Source organism: Muntiacus reevesi, chromosome 5, assembly GCF_963930625.1.
Source record: "Muntiacus reevesi chromosome 5, mMunRee1.1, whole genome shotgun sequence".
Classification (NCBI taxonomy): Eukaryota; Metazoa; Chordata; class Mammalia; order Artiodactyla; family Cervidae; genus Muntiacus; species Muntiacus reevesi.
In genome coordinates, this window is record NC_089253.1 from 93,257,067 (window position 1) to 93,277,555 (window position 20,489).

At 57.3% G+C, this 20,489-nt stretch overlaps 1 protein-coding gene across 1 annotated transcript in view; it reads left to right on the forward strand.

Annotated features, from left to right (window-relative positions):
- Positions 1-20,489, forward strand: part of CHD5 (chromodomain helicase DNA binding protein 5) — a 67,947-nt gene that overhangs the window by 10,575 nt on the left and 36,883 nt on the right. Inside the window, exons 3-11 of the mRNA XM_065936853.1 lie at positions 7,648-7,827; positions 10,549-10,667; positions 11,236-11,474; positions 13,002-13,126; positions 14,314-14,437; positions 15,510-15,676; positions 15,864-16,085; positions 17,083-17,289; positions 17,537-17,748. Coding sequence (XP_065792925.1) covers positions 7,648-7,827; positions 10,549-10,667; positions 11,236-11,474; positions 13,002-13,126; positions 14,314-14,437; positions 15,510-15,676; positions 15,864-16,085; positions 17,083-17,289; positions 17,537-17,748 — 1,595 coding nt within the window. The remainder of the gene's footprint in view (positions 1-7,647; positions 7,828-10,548; positions 10,668-11,235; positions 11,475-13,001; positions 13,127-14,313; positions 14,438-15,509; positions 15,677-15,863; positions 16,086-17,082; positions 17,290-17,536; positions 17,749-20,489) is intronic.

The following is a 20,489-nucleotide window of genomic DNA, read 5'->3' on the forward strand; positions in this document are numbered from 1 at the left end:
GGGATCAAACCCAGGCCCTCAGCAGTGAAAGTGCAGAGTCCTAACCACCGGCCCGCCAGGGAGTTCCCAGGTGTTCTGTCTTCTTAATCAGGCTGTTTTGGGGTGTTTATTCTTTTCCCCTTGGTGGCTGACCTGGGCCATGACAACACGGGGTCCCCGGCGCTTACACCTCTTCACGGAAGGGCCTTTATTCCCGCTTGCACCTGTGTCCCCTGCCTCCGTGTCCACTTCCTCGGTGCTCTGGGCAGCACCTTCTGCCATCTCTGGCAGGCGTCTGTCCCTCGGGTTTACTGCATCCAACCTGTTGTGACTTGGGGTCCTGAGGAACGTGATCAAAGTGGGAGAAGAATAAGGAGACCTGAGTACGGGATGGGTCTCTTACGAGTAATTTGAGCGCACATTTCCAGAACACTCCACACAGAATCACTTTATCCTCAGCATCGACGTTGGGAATTGGGGTCAGATGATCATCACCTCCTGGCAGAGGGGCAACCTGGGGCCGACTTGCAGCTTAAAGCCCCTCGTACTCAGAGGGGATGATCCTAGGGCAATGTGGGGACTCCTGTCTCCCACCACGTGGGAGCTGCCACCTCTCCTTGGAGTTACCCCATCCTCCAGGTAGCCTTATGGGGAGGGGGTGGTATGCACCCTGCTTTACAGAGGAGGTCCAAGAGATGAACTTGCCCAGGGTCACAGCGACATGGCTGAGATCTGGCCCCAGGAATGTCCAGCAGCCTGTCCCCCCAGCCTGGTCCTCCCCTGGCCTGTGGGATTTTTGGAGGGGAAGTGCTGTCAGTTCTCTGGCTTCCTCGCCTCCTCTGTCCAGAGGAGACCTTCCTGGTCCAGCCTGGCAGGGGAGGCTGTGGGGGAGGTGTTAATGGGCTTGGTGACCCTGGGGGTAGAGTAGCAATGTGCTTGTATGTGGAGCCTGCTGGAACTCTCTGATGTGCTTCAAAGGCCACCATGGGCCTCTGGCTTGTCCCTTGCAAGGCTTTGTAAATGGGGGCAGTGGCGGGGGGGAGTGTTATGACTTCGCTATGGAAGGTCCTTGAAGATGCTGCAAGGGGTGGGGAGGAGGAGACTCCTGAAGACAAAAGGCCTGTGATGCCGGGCAGGCCATGGTGGGTTGGGTTCTTCCCCAGATCTCCCCAGACCACTGCTCACACCTGTCTGAGTCTCACTTCTGTGTCTGCGGTAAGGGGGGTGGTCATCACTTTGCCCCCAGCCCCTTGTTCGGGGGCAAATCAGATGTGGGCCGGGGGGGAGCCTTCATATGACCGGTGCCACGGGGAAGGCCAGTAGCCTTGGGGACATGCAGAGTGTTACCTTACAAGTGCCTGGAGGGCGGACCCTGCCCTGGACCGTGTCCTCGGGTTCTCATGGTGGTCAGCCGGAGCTGGCCTGTCAGGAGCTCGGGGACTGAGGCAGGGAGGGGTCAGGCCCGCCTCCTCCAGCTGGAACCTCACAGGTGTGTCCTGTCTGTGCTGCTCCTGGAGCTAGGGGTCAGCATTTCTCTCCGGGACTGTCTGCTGTGCAGCTGTCCTTGCTTCTGGGAGGCCCCCATAGGACAGCTGCCCTGTCCAGGCTCCTGACCTCAGCTGTCCCTGAGCCTCTCCCTGCCCTCTGAGGCCTTGCCAGGCTGTTCGTCTCCTCGGGCACATATAGACTGCCCTTTCTGCCCCTGGAGGGGCCTGAGTCTCCGCCGGGCCCAGCACCACCCCTGTCCAACACTCTGCTCTACATCACTGTTGCACCTTAGCTTTGTCCTCACCGCCCGATCCTGGCATCCTGGGCTCCCTGATCCACAGGTCTGTCCCCTCCCAGGACACCCCACCCCTAAACCCAGGGCTGCGTATGGGAAGGTTTGTGAGCTGAAGCGTCCTGTCCCCATTATCCAGGAGGGGAAGTGGAGGCAGGAGAGGGGAAGAGGGGGACCCCTGTCTGGAGGCTTCCATCAGGGAGATGCAATGGACCAGGCCCTCTGCAACGGGGGGACCTGCTGCAGCTCCTCTCCCCACCCTGGCCTGCAGGTCTGTCCTTGTTGGGAGTAAAGAATAGATGGTGTGGGGCTGGTGGGGCCCTGGGATGCAGGGGTTGACTTCCTGGTTGAAGCTGTGAAATATGGACCTGCTGCAGCCACTGGGCTCACCCCCCAGACCCGGGGCTCCCTGGACGCGGGTGGAGGGGGATTCTGGGTCCTGGGGCTGAGCACAGGCACCTCCTTCCCTGGGTCCTCAGCAATTTCTCTCTTTCAGCTTCTTTCCTGGGACAGGGAGGGAGCCTGGGCCAGCGTGGGCTGTTCCATCTGGCCCTTGGTCTCAGGCCTTGGGCTGGGTCTCTGCCCGGCTCCCAAATGGTGATGAAGGCCCATGAGGGGAGCACCAGGGGCCTGTGGCCTCCCTTCCCGGCTCCAGGTGGGGGTGAGCTTTCTCTGGCCTTCCTGGATACTGGTTACAGCAGGCCCCTCCCCGAGGCCCTGGTCAGGAAGGAGGCAGGATGTGGGCAGAGTCTTGGCGGCAGTGAGGCGGGGGCTGGCTGAGGGGCGTGTGGCCAGGGGAGAGGGGCTGGTAGCTTCGAGGACAGGAGGGCTGGTGCCTGCCATCCGCATGCTGGGATCACCCTGATCGCCCAGGTCTCTCGTCTCCTTTCTCCAGCCCTACCTGAAACAGGGTTTTGTTTTTGTCTCTGAGCCCAGCTCTCACTGCCATGGCTGGAACTTGGCCTCTATGAGGGACCCATCTCTTGCTACCTCTTCCCTGGCTTCCCTTGCCCTCCTCTTCACCCCTCTGCATTTCTTCCCTGCCCACCTCATCGTCTTCCTGCCCTCTCCCCCATCCTTTCTTCTCTCCCTCCTCTCACTTCCTTACCCTCTCTCCTTCCTCTCTCCACTGAGATGCAATTCCAGATCTCAGAGGGAATGGAGGCCAGGGGAGACTGGAGGGCTGCAGGAGCCTGGGCAGTGCCAGGCTGGCCCCCAATGTGGCCTTCGGACCATTGCTGCCCCCCCCCACCGCACTGCTGAGAGCCTGGCTTGGCAGCTGTCAGATTTCCAAGGTCTAAACATGCTGCCGCTGGAAAGAGGGATTTCGGCCGCCGTGTGCTCACTGCCTGCTCCTCCATCCGCCTGCAGACCCGAGTTCTCATGATGTGGGTGAGGGGGATGTCACCCCTTTGCTCCTTTTCATCTCCATCCAGGTGGCCCCAACCCAAGACCATGGGTGGAGGGAGCAGAGGGCCCCCCCCGGGTGGTGGAATCCATGCAGCAGCAGGCTTTTGAGGGGGGGCTGGGGGGGGACAGGCAGCGAGTCGTGAATTCTGATTTACATAAAATAACCGGGCTTCGGCCGGAACCTGAGCATATGTAGATGAAGCTCCTTGTCAGACCCAGCGCAGGAGGGAGAGATGATTTCAACCTGTACTGCAGCGGTTACCATAGCAACCAATTATTCAGTGCTAAATTATAACTGTTTATAACACTCGTGAATGGGAAGGCTCATATTTCATTCTTTCTTTTTCCCTCTCAATCTTGAAGGACCCCAATTTGAGAATGACCAACTCTCTGAGTCCCTCCTTTTGAGTTGAAATGCCTCCTTTTTAAGAGATGTGGTGTGTGCCAAGCTCAGGCATAGAAGGAAGGGAGAGGGAGATGGAAGGCCTGGATGGAAAGATATCTGCAGAGCTACGGGGGAGGGCGGAAGGGTGGACACTGGCTGCCCGCTAGGGATCCCCAGGGCCTGCATTGGTGGCTTACTGTGCCTTTCGTGGGCCCAAGGCTCAGGGCAGAGACCCCCTTTTGCCTACCCCCAAGTCCTCACATGCCCAGCCTGGGAGTAGCATCTAAAGCAGCTTTGCACATGGATTCTGTTGGGACTCCAAGTTCACTTGGGTTCTTTGACCATCAGGGGCGTCCCCTGGAGTTACGCCCGGGGCAGCTGCAGCCCAGAGGACAGCGTCAAGGTCACAGCCTGATAAGTCCTGATGTTCAGAGCCCAGGTGTGGCTTGGGGCTGAGGTTGCTTTAGGGATTTTTTTAGGGCATTTTTGTCCTGTGCCTTTACCTACCTTGTGAATGTGGCTTGGCCCGCACCACCCCCGAAAGTTTCAAGATGCCATATGGCTGGTCTACTCCTAGTTTTTGGTCCTTCCTGCCCTTCTGGCCACTGGCTGCTCTGCATCCCTCTGGGTCCTGCTGATGGCTGCCCCCTCTTCCAGTTGTTTTCAGAACCATGTGCTGCCCTTCCTTTTGCCCCTTTGTCTGCAAGGTAAGATTTTGGAAAAACAAAACACAGGAGAAAGGAGGCCCTGGTCTCGATGGATGCAGAGAGGTGCTGTGGGTACAGAATTATTATACCAGTGGGAAACTCATCCCCAAAGACCTGTCCTACATCCCACCAGCCACCAACCCCCCTGCCCCTGGCTCTGTGAGCAAGAGGGCTTGGGTGAGATTGGGGTACAGATAGGGGTAGACCAGGCAAGTTGAGCCTCATTTTGGTGGGGGGAGAAGGAAGGGCACAGAGGAGATTAGGGAATGGGTGGGGAGTTGGAGAACTGGGGAACCACCTCTTCTTTCTGGCTGGCTTTCCTTGATGCAGGTAGATGGGGTGAGGAGGGTCTCCCCATTCTGTGAAATGGGAGGCTGCCATCGTTGTCACCCTAGTGGGTGACTGGGGCCACTGACATGCCCGGTGTCGTTCCAGCTCATTCCTCTAGAAGGAACTTTGCCCTCCTGCTCCCCCACTTAGACCCAAAGTGGCTGCTGGACCAATCCTCCTGGCAGTGCCCAGCTTGGGGCCCTCTGCCAGGCCTGCTCCTCCTGCACCGTGCACACACAGGCAGAGTGTCTGCCAGAGGGGCCTTCCCTGCCTCTTCCTCCCTCTAGCTCCCTCTGGGCCCTGCCTTCAGCACTGCGCCGGCCACCGCTCACTGCTCCTGCACTTGGGATATGGTAGTGCCGGCTCCCAGCAGATGCCCAGGGAAAACTCCCACAGGCGCAGCCACAACAGCCCCTTCTTGTTGCCTGTGTGTACGCACGTGTGTGTGCGTGCACGCATGCTCAGTCGTGTCTGACTCTCTGTGACTCTATGGACTGTAGTGCACCAGGCTCCTCTGTCCATGGGGATTCTCCAAGCAAGAATACAGGAGTGGGCTGCCATTTCCTCCTCCCGTTGAAGAGTTGGAGGAAGAGTTGAAGGAAGGGTTGCCTCTTCCTGACCCAGGGATCAAATGCATGTCTCCTGTGTCTCCTGCATTGGCAGGCAAATTCTTTACCGCTGAGCCACCAGGGAAGCCCCAGCTGCACTGTAATTGTCGTCCAACTGCAGGCACTGTCCATGCACTTGACTTTAATCCAGTCTGGATTTGCAGAAATGAGGGAGATGAGGCTGGTTGGGTCCTCCAGCTTGTGGTCCTGGTCGCATCTTCGACTTCCAAGCAGAATTGGGGGCATCGTGGGTACTTGAGTCTCCCCTGTTTCAAAATGTTTAAGGCCCTCTTTCACAGGACCTCCTTTGTTCCTCTCACTGCCATTTACGACATCCCCATTTCACAGATGAGGAGACTGAGATCAGGGTGTTACAGTGACTTGCCCAGTTCCCTGGTTAGCAAGGGTTTCATAGCTCAGAGACAGCCTCTGTCCTGCAGCCTCCCAAGGGAGTCCCAGGACCTGTCGTGGGTCCTCCTCTCTCATCCCTGGTCTGGTCTGTAGGTGAGACCAGCCCCAAGCCCCTCCCTTGGCGGGCCCCACAGCCTCTGTCCGCGGTGCTGAAGCTGGTGGTGGCTGCCTCCTCCCATCCTTACCTTTGCTGGGATGTAGGCCCTGTCTCTCAGGTCTTCCGAAGGGTGCTCTTTCCAAGCTGGCTGAACTCTACACCCTCAGAGGAAATGGACATCACTGTGTGACCTCTGCTTCCCCAGAGGACAGAGGCAGAGCAGGGAGCTGTGGCTATGAGCCCTGGGAACAGGATTGGGTGTGAGGCTGTCCTATCCTGGGCAGGCTCTGGCAGTCGCCAGGACTGGTGCACTGCCCCTGGGGCCCAGTGTGGCCAACTGAGTCAGTATTCAGGGAAACACTTGGGTTCCGGAAAGGCCCAGGCCCTGCTGCCTGCCAGCCACCAGCCAGTACACTGACTCAGCAGCTTAATGAGCATAAACGGTTTGGAAGCAGGGAGCCGGCCTAGGCAGAGAGTGAGCTGAGCAAGCAGAAGAGTCAGGAAGTGCAGGGACCCCATTGGTGGGTCCTTTCCCAGATGTACCTTAGGGAGAACCTCCCTCCTGGAAAGAGACTCTCAGACTGTGAACGTGGCTGGACAGGGCAGCAGTTGGCCTGGACAGACAGACCCACTGTCCTTACTGCCCTCCATCTGCTCGGCTTCTCTTCCATCTGCTCCTTCCCTCCCCCACCTGCCCTCCTCTCCCTCCTCCCCTCCTTCCTCCTCCCTCTCCATCTCCTCTTTTTCTTCCCTGCCTGATTCCTCTTCTCACATCCTTCATCTCCCTAGTTCTCTCTTCATCTCTTCTGTGCCTCTCTTTGCTCACCTTGAAGAGAGAGTAAACCACCAGCATGACGATGCCAAACATCATCTTCCTTGGAGCATCTGTGCCTGGCCTCTCCTGCAGACCCTGGCTGGGAGGGGCCCCCTCAGCCCACTTGCATCTTCAAAACCCCAAATACACAGCTTTCTCAGAGGGACAGTGACTTTCTAATAGGGGATGCTCTGTCTGTAAACACCCTTATCTCCATATAAATGGGCCATTTTCTGCCTGTACAGACAGGAAACTAAATCAAGGAAGCCAAGCTTAAGAGCTGCCTAAATTACCTTGTCTCATGTTGAGATGAAGCAGCCAGGATGAGGGCCGTGGGGAAGGTGGGCTTGTTCCTTAGCAGCTTCTGGAGAGCCCACATGCAGATAAGACTGGCATGACTTCCCTGGTGGCTCAGTGGGTAAAGAATCCACCTGCAGTGCAGGAGACACAGAAGATGTAGGATCGATCCCCAGGTCGGGAAGATCCCCTGGAGAAGGGCATGGCAAACCAGTCCAGTATTCTTGCCTGGAGAATCCCATGGACAGAGGAGCCTGGTGGAATACGATCCGTAGGGTTGCAAAGAGTTGGATACAACCTAAGTGACCGAGCACTGAGCACGTGCGCTGTATGCTAACCACAGTTTCACTTGACACAAACAACTCCATAGGATGCAAAGATAAGCAGAGAGGTGCGGAGGTGGGGTCTGGGGCAGGAGCCAGGGGCTCCTCTCCAGCCTAGCCTGCATTTTGTTTTTTGGCTCTGGGCATCACGTCCTCTGTGTGTCCAAGGGTCATCCCTGACACTTGTGTTACAGTCTGAGTCCATTGCAGAGCCTGGACCTCACTCCGGGGCTGTCCAGACAGCTGCCCTGCGCTTGTGTATTGTAAGGGTGAAGCCTGGCGTCACACGATGACTTGACTTACCTGCACGGCACCGTTTGTCACGTCGGGGATGAGACCCTTGCCCCATGTTGGTTCTAGGTGATCGGAGCTTTGGTGATCTGGTGGCTGAGACTGATCCAGAAAGCCTGGGCCGACTGACTCTTCCAGGAGGCCACTTGCAGGGCAGTGCTGCTGCCTCGGACTGGGGGCCCTTGTTGTCCTCACCATCCCCCTTTCTCTTCCAGGGGAGCAATGATGAGCTGTCGGAAAATGAAGAGGATCTGGAAGAGAAGTCAGAGAGTGAAGGTAGTGACTACTCCCCGAATAAAAAGAAGAAGAAAAAACTCAAGGACAAGAAGGAGAAAAAAGCTAAGCGGAAAAAGAAAGACGATGAGGAGGATGACAATGAAGATGGGTGCCTCAAGGTAACACTGAGGCCTGGCTGGGGGTGGGGGGTTCTCAGGAGGGGGGCTGAGCCCCTGCTGCCAGCTCTCTGCCTTCTGACCCCAGAGCCGCTGCGTGAAGAGCCTCCTTTCCCACCAGTGGGTGTAGAGACAGATGGGTCTGGGGGTGTGAGTGTATCCATGTGCACACATGGAGAAATTGGACATGAGTTTGTGAGAATTACTGTATCCACAAGTCTTCGAGACACATCAGAAACAACAATGGGATGACTGTGAGGAGTTGGGGGAGGAAGTCAGGCAGCCTTTTGCTGATGTCCATTGTCTTGCCTGGCCTAGTGCAGAGCTGTTTCCAAGGGGAGTGATGGTCTGAAGTCAAGTTTGGTGTCAGGAGCCTCTCACTTAGAACAGTTTGGGAAAATAGAACAAATGGAGCTTTTGTCAAGAAGCAGCAGCTGTGGGACTTCCCTGGCGGTCCAGTGGTTAAGACTCTGCACTTCCAGTGCAGGGGGTATGGGCTCAATCCCTAGTTTGGGAACTAAGATCCCATGTATTGCATGTGTGTCCAGTCGTGTCCAACTCTTTGCGACCCTATGGACCATAGGACACCGGGCTTCTCGTCTATACAATTCTCCACTCAAGAATACTGGATTGGATCGCCATGCCCTTCTCCAGGGGATATTCCTGACTCAGGGACTGAACATGGAACAACCAAAAACTTAAAAAGAGAAAGAAAGAAAGGAAAAAAGCAGCCGCAGCTGGACAGCTCTGCTTACTGTAGAAGGGGGATTTACTTAGCACGTGTTCTGAAATTCTGCCCATGTGGGTGTCTAGGAGAGTGTCCCAGGGAGCATGAGCCAGGGCAGCTGTAGCGATGGGCCTATAGCTCTCCCCAGGGGCAGAAGCCTCTTCCTCGTGAACATGAATGTGGAGAGCAATGTGACTGAGCCAAGGCTCCAGAAATCTCAAGGCCACTCCGTGGAGAGGGGAAGGGCTGAGGGTAAGGCGGGCAGAGGTAGATGACAGCACCACACCTGGGAGTCTCCTGCTTCCATCCATCTTTCCCCGAGGTTCTGTTTGGGCTGGCTGTGGATCTGAAGATTAGCACTCCGTAAATATTAGTACAGAGGCTGATGGGTGAGGCAGAGGTGGTGACTGTCAGCCACTGAAGTTGGGAAGTGCCCGCGGTGCCCCGACACCCAGGGGGAGCTCATTAGCTGGCTGGCGTGTTGTGAGTCATCTGTGACTGATAGCAGCCGAAAGGCTGACAGCTTTGGGAGATGAACTTACGGGAGCGATTCAGGGTGATCCTGGAGCGATGCCATTGCTTGCCCACTTGCTGCTCTGCTTCCTGGTGGGAGCAGAGGCCTGACGTGCCTCCAGGAATGACTGTGTGTCAGGGGCAGGTCGGCCCAGGGAGGAGGTCCCACATGGGAGGGCCTCTGAACCATCACAGAGATTGGGAGGCCAGGAAACGGGTCCCTTGGGGCTGAGGGAGCCTGTGTGTCCTGCCCAGATGGCCTTCTCTTGCTGGAGCAGACAGCCCAACCCTGAGGGACTTAGGGAGTCAAAGGGGTTTGTTAGATCAGCAGCCCCAAGAGCTGCGAGGTAAGGGGACTCCAGTTCAGGGGACCTGATGGTGTGATCCAGGGCCCTGTTTCTTTGCCTTTGTGGGGTCAGCTCTGGGTTCAGGCCAGGCATCCTCATGGCTGAGAACAAGTGTAGCAGCAGCTCAGGGCTTCCTGGACTCCCACTGGCCTGTCCAGCAGGAGGGGAAGCTGGCTTGTCTCCCAGTTTTCCTTATAGGAGACCTAGGGCTGCCCCTGCCTGGACTGGTTAAGTCACATGCCCACCTGGACCAAAGGTGCAGCCTGGGAGTGGTGTGTGCTGATTGGTGGAATGGACCGGTGGGCAGGGCTGGGCTACCTGGAACAAGTGGGGAATCCGAGTGAGGGCACTGTTCCAAAGACCTCTGCTAGCTCCTTCCCTTCCATGAAGTAGGTGCTTTATCCCCACTTTACAGATGGGGAAACTGAGGCACAGAGAGGTGACGTTAGCTTGTTCACCTCTCACTGACACTGTGTGGCAGAACCAGGATTGGTACTTGAGTCTGTCTGGCAGGTTCTAATCTCACAGTCAGCACCACCCGCCATCCCCCTTCCTAGCCAGCCTGGGTCCACTTGGTGACCTGATGCCTGGGCTGGCCACCTCTGTGCCCTTGGGAACTCACACACCTCCCTGTGCCTCTGCTCCCAAAGTGAAACAGTTGCTGAGGGCCCCTCTCTGGGCTCTGCCCCCGGCTGGGCCACTGCCCCATGCCCCACCCTGGCCAGGACACACCTTCCTGGCCCCAGAACCCAGCAGCAGCCTGTCCTTTCACGAGGTCCAAGTGTGACTGTATTACCCCAAGGTGATAGCCTGGGGCAGAGAGAGTGAGTTCTGTACTTATTCCTGCCCTGGGCATGCACATGGCTTCCCCTCAAACCCCCACATTGAACCCAGACACATGGTCCCGCACCCCCTCGTAAGCTGGCATCTGAGCCATTCCCACTGCTCAAGGGACTGGTGACCTGGGGTGCTCTAGGATATTTTCAGTTTGGGGTGTGAACTGCTCTTGTTAAGTTGCAAGTTGAAGACATGATCACCCCCGCTTTCCCCAGGCCTCCTGGGTGGGGCCCCAGGGATGGCGGTGCAGGTTAGAAGGACCCCCACCTTTGATTCCATCTCTGGCCCCCGTGTCTGCAGGAGCCCAAGTCCTCGGGGCAGCTCATGGCTGAGTGGGGCCTGGACGACGTGGACTACCTGTTCTCCGAGGCCGACTACCACACTCTGACCAACTACAAGGCCTTCAGCCAGTTCCTCAGGTAGGCCTTGGGGCCACCATGCCTGGGGACCCACGGAGATGGCCTCCCTGGGGAACCAAGTGGGGAGCCAGAGGGACAGGGTCCTGGGTTCCTGGGGTGGGGGGAGTGTCAGGCTGACATTGACCCTGGGCAGAGCTGGCAGAAGGGACAGGACCTTCTGCTTCCACAGATGGTCCTGCCCTCCCTTGCTGGTCCTGCCCCCAGGAACGATGGCCCCAGTCAGTCCCGAGGTCTTAAACCCCTGTGGCCACTCTCAGCTCTAGAAGAAATGGAACTGGACTCCCAGGGTCCTGCTGGAGGCCCCTGCCTCTGGGTCTTCAGTCTTATCAGGTCTGGAAACCCAATTAGAAGGTGACCAGCCCTATAAATAGGAAATCAGGGGTGTTGAGGGTGGACAGCTGTCTCTGGCTTGGTCCTCTTCTTCGGCCCTCCATTCGTCCCACTTTTCCCAGTTTTCCACATATTCCAAATGTGGGAGGAGTTGGATGGGCCTTGGGGGGGTCACATGGGGGTCCCGTCCCCTCTATGGGGCTGCCCTCACCCTCTGCCTCCCCCCACCCCCGTGCAGACCGCTCATCGCCAAGAAGAACCCGAAGATCCCCATGTCAAAGATGATGACCGTCCTGGGTGCCAAGTGGCGGGAGTTCAGCGCCAACAACCCCTTCAAGGGCAGCTCGGCGGCAGCAGCTGCAGCAGCAGTGGCCGCGGCCGTGGAGACGGTCACCATCGCACCTCCGCTGCCCATCAGCCCCCAGCAGGCGCCCCAGCCTGTGCCCATCCGCAAGGCCAAGACCAAAGAGGGCAAGGGTATGGCTGCGGGTGGGTGGCACCCAGTTCTGCTGTCCGAGGCCCCCCAGACCCTGTAATTTGGGGTGGCTGGGACAGCTGGGCAGGTCTTTACCCAGGACCCAGTGCCTTGATTGACCTCAGATCCACACGCCCTTTCTCACCTATGTGGTAGCATCTGTCCTGCCTCCCTTCTGGGGCTGGTGGACAAGTGGAGGGGACAGTGGGCTCAGAGTTTTGGGAGTTTTCCTGGGCATGGAGGAAGGGACTGCGGTGGCCCAGGCTGCTGGGAGTTGGGGGGCTCTTGTGTTTGAGGCTGCACCATTCCCAGGGAAAGGGGTCCTAAAATGACCTATTTATCCCTCTTATGAGGGCCTGGCCTAGGTGGGCATGGGCGTGGTCAGTGCCGGCCTCCCAGGGAGACCTGGAAGGAGGTCCAGATACAAAATTGGACTCCACGGTGGTGTCTGGTTGGGGACAGAAGAGGCTGTCTGCGACTTGAAGTTCTCCGGGAGGGGCTTCTCTGCCCTGAGTGGAGGGTTTCTGGCCCCCTTGGGGGTAGGGCCATTGATGTCCCCCAGACTCTGAATGGTGGGCTCACCTGCAGCTCACCTTCCTGGTGCCATGACCTGGGTTTTGATGGAGGGTGGAGGAGACTGTGGGGACCTCTTATTTCTGCCCCAAGCAGCTCTGGCCTCTGGGACGATGCATTCCTTTGCTAGGTCCTGCAGGGACCCTGGTGGGCAAGTGATGCAGTCTTCAGCATCTGCTCCCGCTCAACTCCCTCGCCAGCCGCCCAGTCAGCCTTCTTTCTCATTTCCTCTTGGGCTCCAGCTGCTGAGTTATTGATTCCCTGAGCTGCCTATTCAGAGCCTGAAAAATTGAAATAGATTTTCCGTGGCGCCACTGAGGTTACAGCTGGGCTGCCAGTCCCATCTCTCTGTGTGAATGTGGATAGAGGAGGGCCAGGCCATCTGCCTCCAGGCCCCCACCTTCCCTGCTCAGCCTGGTGGGAAAGGCTGCTGGGGGCGGGTCGTTACTCCCCAGGTGGATAATTATCCTGTGGCCAGCCCCATAAAAACACAGCCTCATCTCTACTGGCCACAGAGGTGGGGGAGGTCTTGAGTGGTGCCAGTGTAGGGGGTATAGTGGGCAACCTGGAGGCTGGCTGCTGGGGAAAGGGCTTCTTGCTCTAGCCCACCCCTCCAGGGCCGAGGTATGGACTGCAGGTAGGTGGGTGTGCCCTTGGTGGCCCTGCTGGCCCTGGGAGTCTGTGGCTTTACTGGGGACAGTTCCTTTTGGGGAGAGGGATGAAACAAGGCTGTTTCCAAGATGGCAGTGCAGTGGCTAGGACTGGGACTGGACCAGGGTTATGCTCTGGCCTCCCCTGCTATTTGCTGTGCAGCTTTAAGCAAAGATTTCACCTCCCTGAGCCTCAGTTTTTTTGTTGGAAAAGGGGTGACAGCAGAAACGATCCTTTCCTTACTGGGTTCCTGTGAGGCTGAGTGAAAGCATGGTGGTAAGTGAGCGAGCCGTGTTGCTTTTCAGGGCCTGGAGTGAGGAAGAAGATCAAAGGCTCCAAGGATGCAAAGAAAAAGGGCAAAGGGAGAAAGGTGACTGGGCTCAAGTTCCGCTTCGGAGGGGTCGGCAGCAAGAGGAAGAAGGGGTCCTCGGTGAGTGCGAGTGTGAGCCTGAGTGTGTGTGGAGTGCACACCATGCAAAAATTGGATGACTGAAAAGCAGGCTGTCAGTTCATTCTCCTGTACCAGGCAGGGGGGCAGGTCCTGTTCCCCTTCCCCACTCTCTCTTCTTATGCTACATGCCTGCCTGCTGGGCCTGTGTCCCCACCTGACTGGTGAGGAGGTCAGCCTGGATCCTTCCAAGGGTCCCTGGAGTGTGGCCTCTGGGTGGTCCATGCCTCTAGCTCTTTCTCCTGCTCACCCTACTGAGCTGGAGGCTCAGTCCCAGCTCCCTTGACCCCAGCTGCCTCTTTATCTGGGCAGCAGGCAGGAGAGTCCTGGTGGGGCCTGGATGCCCAGGTCTGCTAGGAGAGTGGGCCCAGGAAGGAGGCCTGCAGGTGGGGGCAGGCAGGGCTCCAGCCCTTCAAGGGCAGCTCTGGCACTCAGTTCAGAATGACCCTAAGTCCGTATCTGAGCCTTTGAGCCCTCTTTCTCCAGGATGGGGGCATTCATCCCTCCCTCCTGCTCCCATAGGTTACCTGTTTCCCTCACCTGCTCAGCCCTGCAAAGGGGCAGGGATGGAAGCCATCTCTTTGTCTTTTGGGAGAGGCAAGTAACAGGTCTCAAGTGTAGCTGCTGTGGAGGGGAGCATAGAGCTGCAGGTGTCCCCACTCAGCTTAGCTTTTGAGCCAAGACTAAGGTGCTCGGCCTTCTGCTCCCATTTCGGTGCACCCTGCTCTGGAACTGCTCACAGTCTGGAAGGGTTTGGGTGCATGTACTGGGAGAGAGCCAATGACATACAAATAGAATAGGCTGGACCTGGCACACAGGCTGTGCATCAGGTCTCATCAGGGAGAGATCTGGGAAGGCTCCTTGGGAGGCTCCCTAGGGTTTCCCCTTGAGGGGTGTGTAGGAGTTTGGCAGGGTGGAGGGCAGGGCCTGGGAGAGTTATGAGGGTTGGAGAGCAGCGCTTGGGGAGGGTGGCAGGCCATCAGCCTGGACCAGTGGGCTAGGGGGTGTTTTAGCTGGGTGGCAAGATGAGATGAACTGCAGACAGCACCCTGTATCCGGAGCTTCCATGGTACCCTGCCATACCTTACCCTCTGCCCAGGCCTGAGAAGCCTTGAAACGAGCCCCTTGGGCCAGCTCTGGGCTCATAGGGCCCTCCCCTGCCCCTGCAGAGCGAGGAGGATGAGCGAGAGGAGTCGGACTTCGACAGCGCCAGCATCCACAGCTCCTCCGTGCGCTCCGAGTGCTCTGCTGCCCTGGGGAAGAAGAGCAAGAGGAGGCGCAAGAAGAAGAGAAGTAAGACTTCCTGTTTGTAGGGTTCCTGTGGGCATCACATGAATGTGGAGCGCAGAGCCCCCTTTGGGCAGCAGGGAGGGGCATCCTCAGGCCTCAGTCAGGCCAGGCAGGTCCCCCGTGTTTACTCAACCACCCTCCTCTCTGTGTTTAGGAAAGGGGGGTCCTGTCTCAGTGGGTCCACATCTATTAGGGACCCATAATGTGAGTCACCCCAGGGCATTTGCATGGCAGAGGGGCACAGGAGAAGGAATTGTCTCTTAACCACATCCACCATCCACCCATTCAGTCATCTACCCTCTACTCATCTATCCCCCCACACCCCAGCCTTCCCACCCACCCTCCCTCTTTCCATCCCTCGGTCCTTCCTCCCTTCGCTTTATCCATCCGTCCATTCATCTTTCTGTCCATCCACCCGCCTTTCTTCTTCCATTCCTCCTTCCTCCCTCCCATCCTTCTTTCTTTTCACTTGTTTTCAATCCATCTCTTCGCCCCTTTACATTTTTTCTTTTTTCTGGCTGCACATAGTCATGGTGAAAGTCACTTAGTCGTGTCCGACTCTTTGCGACCCCATGGACTATACAGTCCATGGAATTCTCCAGGCAGGAATACTGGAGTGAGTAGCGTTTTCCTTCTCCACGGGATCTTCCCAACCCAGGGATCAAACCCAGGTCTCCTGCATTGCGGGTGGATTCTTTACCAACTGAGCCACCAGGGAAGCCCAAGAATACTGGAGTGGGTACCCTATCCCTTGTCCAGCTGATCTTCCTGACCCAGGAATTGAACCAGGGTCTCCTGCATTGCAGGCTGTCAGGGAAGCCACAATGGCTTGTTCTTAGTTCCCTGATTAGGGGTGAACGAGAGCCCTAGTCAAAGTGCAGAGTCCTAACCACTGGATCCCCAGGGATTTTCCCTCTTTACTCTTCCATCATTCTGTTCACCCTGTCTGTCCATCGCCATCCATTCATCCATCCATTGAGTGCCTAGTATGTGCCAGGACAGCCCGTGGTGGTGATTGGTTGTGCATGGGTAGTGGGGCCACGGCCCTCCATGACTGCCTCTTCCCCCTCCCCAGTTGATGATGGCGATGGCTACGAGACGGACCACCAGGACTACTGTGAGGTGTGCCAGCAGGGTGGGGAGATCATTCTGTGTGACACCTGCCCGAGGGCCTACCACCTCGTCTGTCTGGACCCCGAGCTGGAGAAAGCTCCTGAGGGCAAGTGGAGCTGTCCCCACTGTGTAAGCCCTTGGCAGACGCCGGGGGTGGGGGTTTTGTCAGTCCTGGTCTTCCAGACCCCTGCATGGTCTTCTCGGGGCAGAACATGGGGCGGTGCGAGTGAGGGAGGGAGCTGCACCATGGTGGAGGGGCGTCCTTGCCTAGGGTGCCTCCACCTGGACTCCCCGCCTCCCCCCTCCCCACCTCCAGGAGAAGGAAGGGATCCAGTGGGAGCCGAAGGACGACGACGACGACGAGGACGAGGGCGGCTGCGAGGAGGAGGAGGACGACCACATGGAGTTCTGCCGCGTGTGCAAGGACGGAGGCGAGCTGCTCTGCTGCGACGCCTGCCCCTCCTCCTACCACCTGCACTGCCTCAACCCGCCGCTTCCCGAGATCCCAAACGGTGAATGGCTCTGCCCGCGCTGTACTGTGAGTGTTACGCCGGCCCGCGCCGAACGCCCCACCCCCGACAAATCTAGGTCCCTCCTGCGGCAAGGACCCGGCTCACAAAAGTCCCTTCCATCAAGGCCCCGCCTCCACCAATCCAGGCCACGCCCACCACGGCCTACTCCCAGGCCCCTCCAGCCCCCTCCAGCCTCCTCCCACCTAGGCCCCGCCCCAGCAGGCCCTGGCCATCAAGGCTCCGCCTCCGCTGGCCACCCACCAGCTCTGAGCTCCCCGCCTGCCAAGGCCTCGACCCGCCCCTGCCCGTCCAGGTCCCGCCCACAAGGCGTCTGCCCGTTCCGACCCCGCCCCATCGTCCGTCCGCTCAGTCCAAGCCCTCCCCAGTCGCCTCGAGTCCCGCCCATCGCCTCACCTAGGCCTGCGCCGCTTCTCAATTCCCTTCAGACTCGCTGGAAACAGCTATGAAGAGAGGTGGTCATAAACCTGCCACTGCCCATAAACAGCCACTGTTTACTGGGCGTCTCTCTAATGCTTACTGAGTTTTCAAGTACCAGGCCTTTTGTTATTTTCATTTTTTAGATGGGAAAACTGAGGCTCAGGGAGATAAAGTGACTTGCCCAAGGTCACACAAGGTCTCTTGGGCTGTAGCCTCGGTTTCAGCAGGGAGAGGAGAGCATCCCTCCAGTCACCATAGGTGTTTGAAGGTGTCCATGCTCTGAGATGTCCCCAGCCCTCCCCCAGTGCTGGATACCCCACCCTGTGGGTTGGCCAGCCCTCGGTCACCCCGTGTGCATCTGGGCTTCCGTTGTGCGTGTGCGTGTATGTGTGTGCATGCGTGTGTGTGCAGACACACATTGCCTCATCTGCCCGCACGGCATGGGCGGGCTCCTGAGGACAGGGTGGTGTCTTGGAGTCACTGTGGTGCTGTCTGACTTGGGGAGCAAAGCAGCCTGTTGGAGGGAGCCTTGGGGTGGGGACCTGAAGCTAAACCCTGAACTTGGGGACCTTCCTCTGTCCACAGTGTCCCCCACTGAAGGGCAAAGTCCAACGGATCCTGCACTGGCGGTGGACAGAGCCCCCAGCCCCTTTCATGGTGGGGCTGCCGGGGCCTGATGTGGACCCTGGTGTACCCCCGCCCAAGCCCCTGGAGGGCATCCCAGAGAGAGAGTTCTTCGTCAAGTGGGCTGGGCTCTCTTACTGGCACTGCTCCTGGGTGAAGGAGCTCCAGGTGAGGTACCTGGGCAGGTGCGGCTGTGCTTAGGACGTGAGGTGCTCTGGCCAGCTCCCTGAGTGAGGGACATTGTTGGGCGCTGGGGAGGGGGAGGAAGAAGGTGAGGATTGTCCTGCCTGGGACTCAGGCTGCGGCCTGGGGGGATGGGGGAGGAGCTGGGTTCGGGGACACGGGGGGGGGGGGGGGGGGAGGGTCATGGCCATGGCCATCTGCCTTCCTTAACCTCTGTCCCCTCCGCAAGCAGCTGGAGCTCTACCACACAGTGATGTATCGCAACTACCAAAGAAAGAACGACATGGACGAGCCGCCGCCCTTTGACTACGGCTCTGGCGACGAGGACGGCAAGAGCGAGAAGAGGAAGAACAAGGACCCTCTCTATGCCAAGATGGAGGAGCGCTTCTACCGCTATGGCATCAAGCCGGAGTGGATGATGATCCACCGCATCCTGAACCACAGGTGCGTGCCCCGCGCATGAGCTGCGCTGGACACGTGGCCCCTTCAGTCTGTTAAATGGGCACAGGACCACATATGGGTGTGGTGGGGGCAGGAGGGGAGGCTGAGAACACCCGCTGCGGGCCATTTGACCATCCAGCTGGAGGGGTTTTCATGCACGTAGGTACATGTATGCACCCATGTTTACACTTGCATATGCACATGTTACACTCATGGTAGAACAGTTCCTAAGTCATTTGTATAAAACGGCAACTTGATGAATGGCCTGTGAAACTTGCAGATGGGATGTTTGGAGGGCTAGGACCCTTGTGCTCCCTGGCCTCTGCTGAAGTCAGTGCTTGATACCTGCGGGAGGGTCTGGGGGACCACAGTGGACCTGAGCTGTGGGTGTGGGTACACATTCGCTCTTCTTTATAACACAGCTATCACCACTGAGTGCCATCGACCCAAGAGGTAGGCCTTTTACCTCCGCCTTTGTGTTTGTGGACACCATCAAGGTTAAGTCACTTGCCTAAAGTCACATAGCCAACAGGCAGGGGTGCTGGAATTGGAACCCAGTTCTTCCCTGATGGCAGGAGTTACTTTCTTGGCCACTATTCCAAGTTCCAGTGCCCTTCATAGCCCTTTGTTGAGCAATCCAAAATTCCCTAGGTAACAGTGGTCAGAGGCTGCAGAGGCCAGGTAAAAAGACAAAGGCAGAAGGCCTCCGAGAGTTTGGCTTTGGTCTGGTGGGTGGTGGGAGCTCTTGCTGATTCTTGAGCTCAGGTGCTTGAGAACCAGCGGTGGCTGACAGGCAGGCACAGAGTAGGGTCCATGGAGGCTCTGTCTCAGAGCGACTTGGGGTCCAACAGAACACATGTGTCCTGAAGGCAGGAGCTGGGTAGAGCAGAGCTTCAGAACCTGAGTCTTCCACTCGGATCCCAACCCTGGCTCCCATTTTCTGGGCTCTGAGCCTCTGTGTTTCTTTTTTATTTATTGATTTGAGTGGGCTGGGTCTTTAGTTGTGGCATGTGAAATCTTACTTGCAGTGTGTGTGACCTAGTTCCCAACCAGGGATCAAACCTGGCCCCCCTGGTTGGGGAGCTAGAAGTCTTGGGAGTGTGGAGTCTTAGCACCTGGACAACCAGGGAAGTCCCCTGTGCCTCTGTGTTTCTAATGGGAAACGGAACTGTGAGTACTAACCCCGCAGGCTGCTGTGGGGGCTCAAGGTGGATGCCAGTGCCTGATAGCAGGGCCGTCAGGAAGCAGTGTTGGGGGTGCGGGAGAATTTGAAAAAGCCACCCTCTTTATTATGAAATGCCTCCTCCTCCCATCCCCTGGCCTCACTGACAGTGACTTGACACCCCCTCCACCGCTGAACTGATCCACAATTTTTTACCTTTATTAAATTGCACGTTGTAAACATAAATGCTGATTTTTCTCCCTGCCTTCAAAGTGGGGCAGGTGAATTTCCTCCAAATATATTACCTGAATGGAGTCTGAGTAACAATCAATCATTTACTAAAAAAAAAAAAAAAAAAAAAAGAATCAGTTGGTTTCCATGGTGACGGGGATTGGTACCTCTCTGCGTGTGGTCCCCAGGCCCAGCCACTGCCATCTGGGGCAGCCATGGCACCCCCACCTGCAGGGCTGCCCTGGCTTGGTTGCTCAGTGCACTTGTGTTGGGTGGGAGGTCCCGAGACCCTCCCAGGAGCTGTATTCAAGCTGCAGTGTGTGACAGGCTTCTCTGGCGCACCCTCTGTGTGCTGCTGGCTGGGCCATCAGGTCCCCAGGTCCCCGGGGGTCTTTGGGAGAGGACAGCCCACCAGGAGGAATCACATCCTTCTCTATTTCGTGGGGATGGACACCCCTCTCCAGTCTTTGGGAGTTCTTTGTTCCTTTTCAATCTTTTTATTTTGTATAGGGGGTAGAGCCAGTTAATAATGTCATGATAGTTTCAGGTGAACGTCGAAGAGACTCAACCTTACGTAGACATGTATCCATTCTCCCCTAAACTCCCCTCTCATCTAGGCTGCCACATAACATTGAGCAGTTTCCTGTGCTGTACAGTAGGTCCTTGTTGGTTATCTATTCTAAATATAGTGGTTTGTACATGTCCACCCCAAACTCCCTATAGCTTGGGAGTTTTTAAAAAAACTTAATAGTTTGGGTGCACTGGTTTTTTGTTGCTATACTTGGGCTTTCTCTAGTTGCGGCAGGCGGTGGGCTGCTGTCCAGTTTGGGTGTGCCGGCTTCTCATGGTGCTGGCTTCTTGCAGAGCACAAGCTCTAGGGTGCATGGGTTCAGCAGTTGTGGCACGCAGGCTCAGTTGCCCCACCACATATGGAATCTTCTCGGATCAGGGATGCAACCCACGTGCCCTGCACTGGTAGGCAGATTCTCAGCCATTGGACCACCAGGGAGGTTCCTTCTTGGGACTTCTTAAGTGAGAAAACAAAGGTCTACGGTCAGGGGAAAACTGTCTGACTCAGCAGTGGAGAATTCTGGAGGACTACTCATGATGGAATGGGACTCATGGCAACTGAGGATGGAGAGGACACTAGCTTTGCTCCTTTGCTAGTGTGGTTGACCCAGATGTCCCTCTGCTCTGCCACTCACCCCATGCCCTACTTCCTTTCTACTAGCTGTGTGGCCCGTGGGAGTCCCTGCCTGGTGCTGCCCTCCTGGCTGGGGCTTCCCGGGGACCCGTGAGGGTGAGAGGCTTTGCATTCTGAGAGGTGCCCTCTGTGGACCCTTGCCTGGAT